This window comes from Xenopus tropicalis, chromosome 3 (assembly GCF_000004195.4).
Source record: "Xenopus tropicalis strain Nigerian chromosome 3, UCB_Xtro_10.0, whole genome shotgun sequence".
Lineage (NCBI taxonomy): Eukaryota > Metazoa > Chordata > Amphibia > Anura > Pipidae > Xenopus > Xenopus tropicalis.
Window position 1 is genome coordinate 7510705 of NC_030679.2, and position 6121 is coordinate 7516825.

Here is a 6121-nt window from a genome sequence, read left to right on the forward strand (position 1 = left end):
TCAAGTACAGGTACTGTTTTATTATTACAGAGAAAAGGGAATCATTTAACCATGAAATAAACCCAATAGGGCTGTTCTGCCCCCAATAAGGGGTAATTATATCTTAGTTGGGATCAAGTACAGGTACTGTTTTATTATTACAGAGAAAAGGGAATCATTTTTAAAAATTAGAATTATTTGCTTATAATGGAGTCTATGGGAAATGGCCTTTCCGGATAAGTGATCCCATACCTGTAACACCATACTCCTATCAGTTACCCATCTAACCAAGGATTTGTTTTCCATTGCATTGACCTCTATGAACACTTATCACACATGGGCCACTTAATAGTCAACCTGTGTGCAACCACCATCAACTTCTGTACTGGCCTAGGCAATTTTGCACCCAGCCCCCCCTCCACCACCAAGTATGTGTCTGATCTGAACCCCCCCAGACCCAACTGGTTCTTTACCTGACCTGTAATGCCATTAATGTTATGCCTACAGCCAACCCACCCATCAGTGATGGCCCAGAAGTTGGTGGGTGGCAAGGCACGAGTATATATATACTTATATATATATATATATAAAAGCAAACAGACTGCCAGATGAGGAACACTGAAGGTCCTACTGAGATCAATGGTGGGAAGAACACAAGGATATTCATTCAGGTCCAATGGGAAAGACAGCAGCCCAGAAAAATCTGGATAAAAGATGGAGGGAGATTGGACTGGCCTGGATACACCTACCTAGGGTGAGATTATGTCCAAGTCTAACTAAACATACTCATTTATCCCTTTGGATAAATACAAAGAAAAAGCTGGTTTCAAGAAAGAAAAACAATTATCTTTTTGGTTCTATTGGCTTAAGAATAACATGGCTCTCAGAGAACGTGTAATTGATGTTCTTCTGTACAAGGAGAGCCCATGGCACAATGTCTTTGGATGGAGCTCTTGGTGCTGAGATAGAGCACTGGGCTAATGCTGGTCTCTGTATTGGAGAAGGGCTCTGTCACCGGAGGCCGTAGAGTTCCCAGATCCAGAATGTTCTGCAGATGTTTGATGTATTCAATCGCCGCTCGCAGAGTCTCCACCTTGCTGAGACGTTTCTCTGCCAGCTCCAGGGGAAGATGCTGGCGAAGTCGGGCATAGCCCTCGTTGACGCACCTCACTCGTTCTCTCTCCCTCTCGTTCCGCTTCCTGATGAAGGCTGGCTCTGAGGAATAATCGCAGAGACCCAGCTGGTTCTGAAAGGGGATATATGTGTGCCTTCCACCCCAGCACGAGGAGTCAACATGAAAAGCAATGCCATACTGTTCCCGTAACGGTGCTTGTTGATGGTCCATATAGAAGCCCCAAGGTAGAGTCACCGAATGCACCGATACTGTATTAAAGAACATGTTCTGTCCACTGTTGTCCATGCTTTCTCTTTTATTATCCCCAAGTGTCAGTGCTGGGCTTATCATTACATTATGCCTGGAGCAATGGCTGTAGGAGCTTTAATTAGGGTGAGATTTGAGGAGGACACCTCTAGATGTTCCTCTAGATGCTCCTCTAGATGCTCCTCTAGATGTTCCTCTAGATACTCGTCTAGATGCTCCTCTAGATGTTCCTCTAGATGCTCCTCTAGATGTTCCTCTAGATGCTCGTCCAAATGCTCCTCTAGATGTTCCTCTAGATGCTTGTCTAGATGCTCCTCAAAGCTTACCATGAGGGTCAGATAGACTTGGACCTGTGAGTGAGCAATTATTTGCTCTTCTACGGCTAATAGGGAAATATTTTCATATATCTAACCTGGTTATGAGCTCTGCTGGCCCCTTACCAATGGTCTTACCTCCAAGGTGGGCTTCAACTTGAAAAAGACCAAGGGAAACTACACTGCCCTACTGAGAAGTGTTCAAACATGGAGATGGATTATACATAGGGAGAGGGTTCTTTGATCATGATGATAAATTACATAAAAGACGGTGCCGAGCCATTATTTACTGTTGGACAGGGTCCAGTCTGCCATAGTAATCCTGAGATATCTCCTTCCTTAGTCCCTGCTTTCCGTCAGCTTCTTTAATCCAAACTTGAAAGGAGTTGGCTCTGTGATCTGTTCACATCCCGGGATAATGAGGGAGCGGATGGAAGGGAGGAGGGTGGGCTGTTCCTTCTAGAAAGCTCTGCAGAAACTTCTGAAACTCTGGGTGGGGGGGAAGCAAATGAAAGAAAACATCAACATATTGAGCTCCTCTGGGAATCAGCGGGGGCTTTAGATGTAAGCCTGTATGAGCGATATGCAATTTGCAAGGTGTTGTATCATTAGAGCTTCAAGGACGATTGTTTTTAACCCTAAAACCAACCACTTTGATCTGCAATACAAGTAATTGCAATAAAAACACCACGGGGAGGAGGCAAAGTAACACTAGCAGGATGTGGGGCTGATATATGAATTTGGGGTTCACTTACATTGCCCCAGACTCAAGTGCTAGAGCACTACATGGTGCACCAATGTTACCTCTGCACTTGACTCATACACCAGGATGGTTCCCTGCCAGCTGTATTGGCACAGAGGGGTATAGCAAGTGGTGGTGGCTGGGCTTGGGTTCATGTAACACAAATGTGTGGAACTATCAAGTCCCCACTCTTCTCCAAGATCCATTGGGAGCTCACTGTGTCCTTAGGGATATCAATCATGGTCAACCAGCAAATCTTTTTAGGACAACCTGGTCCTAATTACTTTCCAGACTAGTGACGATGTAAGAAAAATCTGCAAACACTAAAGGATAAAGCTCTCAGCTACTCCAGAACATCTTGAGATGAGAGCTGCCCATCGGATAGGACACAATAGGTATTTGACCAAGTCCTTGATTGCAACTTGGACCTTCTTATGGGACCTGGTCTAATGCCTGGTCATATATTGGGCACCATTTCCACCGACACCCTCTTTGGTCAACCACTGAACTTCTGCAAGTAGCAACTAGTGACGATGTGAGATCTGCAAACACTAAAGGATAAAGCTCTCAGCTACTCCAGAACATCTTGAGATGAGAGCTGCCCATCGGATAGGACACAATAGGCATTTGACCAAGTCCTTGATTGCAACTTGAACCTTCTTATGGGACCTGGTCAAATGCCTGGTCATATATTGGGCACCATTTCCACCGACACCCTCTTTGGTCAACCGCCGAACTTCTGCAAGTAGCAACAATACTTGATAGACAAAATGAATCTAATTTCAAAGATGTTCATCTGCAACCCTGGTCTTTGGAATTAAGGAGTGGTACAGACGAACCCTGGGTTTTGGAAACATGTAGCTCAATGTTGGTCTTGCAACAAGCAAGCGGTGACCTTTTGGAATACGCCAGCTATATAGTCCATCATTGGTCTTTCAGATGATGCCAGCAGCAATCTCCTGTCACAGGCCAATAGTCCAATAGTATAGAATAGCTTTGGCCTTTTGGAACAGTTTAGACCAGGGATCCCCAACCTTTCTTACTCGGGAGCCACAGTCAAATGCAAAAAGACTTGGGGAGCAACACAAGCACCATAAAAGTTCATGGAGGTGCCAAATAAGGGCTGTGATTGGCTATTAGGGGCCTCTATGCACCCTATCAGCTTACAGGGGCTTTATTTGGTAGGAAATCTTGTTTTTATTCAACCAAAACTTGCCCCCAAGTCTGGAATTCAAAAATATCTCCCTGGTTTGGGGGCACTGAGAGCAACACCCAAGAGGTTGGGGAGCAACATGTTGCCCCGGAGCCACTGGTTGGGGGTCACTGGTTTAGACCAATAATCCCCAACCCCTTTGATGTTGCTCCCAGTGTCCTCAATGTAGGTATATCTATGGCTTGTGTAGCTCACCAGAAGTTTTGAGTTTGGCTCACAAATAAAACACTTTGGTTTAGACTAAACCCTGGTTTCGCCCAACACTGACCTTCTGAAGTCCAACAACTATGCGTAGCAGACCAAACAATGCAATAGACATCATGAGAAGACATAGGAAAGAAAGCTTACCTTACATTTGGTCCTACAGGATCCGGGAAGAAGGCTGCTCTGAGAACACACGCTGCTCTGTGGAGACACAGTGGGTCTCTTGGAGTTCTTACCATCTGCGTGTCTTAGATATGATCAGTAACAAAGCGATGACAGCCTCCAAGCTGAGTGGTTGATAGCCCCGGGGCAAAGCTACCTTCAGCTTCAGCATTCTGCATACAGTACCTTCAAATACCTCTCTCGGCCATGTTTTATGTGGGTATTTTCATCCTTCTTACATGAAACGGTAGAGCCTATGTTCTTTGCTTATCCTTCTCCACCTCTACAGGCAGGTAATGCTCTCAAACGGCGCCTTTGAGCTGCTCAAATAGCTTTCTTGACGTTGGGCCAGATCAAGTTACAGAATGAGGTGTCTGAGATGGTTCTGAAGCATTAAAGGCTTAGTGATATCCATAGCAGATAAAACACCTTAATAATAGTAGATGTGAAGGGGAGGAAATTCGGGCAGACAATAAAGGATCATGGGATGTGCCAGGCGCGTACATCAATGAGGGGGTAATGAGAGGATTGGGGATGGGACGTGATTACAGGTTCACTGGTCTCTGTCGCATCGAACGGAAATCACCAAACAGTTCTTTCTACTGACACTGGAAAAGCACAGACAAAGAAGCAGACGGCACAATGGCTCCTATATGGATAAAGTTCGAGAGACTTTCATTGAAGAAATGTTGCTGTAAGCAAGTGGCTACACCAAAACTGGTGCCCAAATGCCGGAACTGGCAATGCCCAACTAAGATATAATTACCCCTTATTGGGGGCAGAACAGCCCTATTGGGTTTATTTCATGGTTAAATGATTCCCTTTTCTCTGTAATAATAAAACAGTACCTGTACTTGATCCCAACTAAGATATAATTACCCCTTATTGGGGCAGAACAGCCCTATTGGGTTTATTTAATGGTTAAATTATTCCCTTTTCTCTGTAATAATAAAACAGTACCTGTACTTGATCCCAACTAAGATATAATTACCCCTTATTGGGGCAGAACAGCCCTATTGGGTTTATTTCATGGTTAAATGATTCCCTTTTCTCTGTAATAATAAAACAGTACCTGTACTTGATCCCAACTAAGATATAATTACCCCTTATTGGGGGCAGAACAGCCCTATTGGGTTTATTTCATGGTTAAATGATTCCCTTTTCTCTGTAATAATAAAACAGTACCTGTACTTGATCCCAACTAAGATATAATTACCCCTTATTGGGGCAGAACAGCCCTATTGGGTTTATTTCATGGTTAAATGATTCCCTTTTCTCTGTAATAATAAAACAGTACCTGTACTTGATCCCAACTAAGATATAATTACCCCTTATTGGGGGCAGAACAGCCCTATTGGGTTTATTTCATGGTTAAATGATTCCCTTTTCTCTGTAATAATAAAACAGTACCTGTACTTGATCCCAACTAAGATATAATTACCCCTTATTGGGGCAGAACAGCCCTATTGGGTTTATTTCATGGTTAAATGATTACCAAGCTCCTTCTCCATTATGGATTTGCCCAGTGCAGTCCCATTAAGGGTATAAGTGGGGGCATATTTATACCCCAGGTGCATGACCTTCCATTTATCCACATTAAATCCCATCTGCCACTTAGCCGCCCAGATTGCCAGTTTGCCCAGACCCTGCTGCAAGGTGCCACATCCCGGGTAGAACTGACTGGGCTGCAGAGTTTTGTGCCATCTGCAAACACTGATACAATACTTATAATCCCCTCCCCTAAGTCATTTATGGAAAAGTTAAACAAAAGTGGCCCCAGTACAGAACCCTGAGGGACCCCACTGAGAACCTTACTCCCAGTAGAGACTGTACCATTATCCATGTGTAAACGACTTCACTATGACCAACAGACCTTAGTTTGTGGGGAACAGAATCAAATGCTTTGGCAAAATCCAAATAGATCACATCTACTGCCCCCCCACTGTCCGACTACTGCACCCCCACTGTCCGACTACTGCCCCCCCACTGTCCGACTACTGCCCCCCCACTGTCCGACTACTGCCCCCCCCCACTGCTCGCGACTACTGCACCCCACTGTCTGACTACTGCACCCCCCACTGTCCGAATACTGCCCCCCCCACTGTCCCACTACTGCCCCCCCACTG

The 6121-nt window shown here is 44.8% G+C and overlaps 1 protein-coding gene across 1 annotated transcript; it reads right to left on the reverse strand.

Moving 5' to 3' along the window:
- Positions 1-173: 173 nt before the first annotated feature.
- ascl3 (achaete-scute family bHLH transcription factor 3) lies at positions 174-3455 on the reverse strand. The gene has a single exon (XM_004913907.4). It carries the CDS (start codon positions 1442-1444, stop codon positions 863-865), a length of 582 nt encoding a protein of 193 aa, XP_004913964.2. The 5' UTR covers positions 1445-3455; the 3' UTR covers positions 174-862.
- Between the last annotated feature and the right edge of the window lie 2666 nt (positions 3456-6121).

Bases quoted from the DNA above. Each gene is read 5' to 3' on its own strand.
- ascl3 (XM_004913907.4), bottom strand. From the start codon at position 1,444: ATGATAAGCCCAGCACTGACACTTGGGGATAATAAAAGAGAAAGCATG.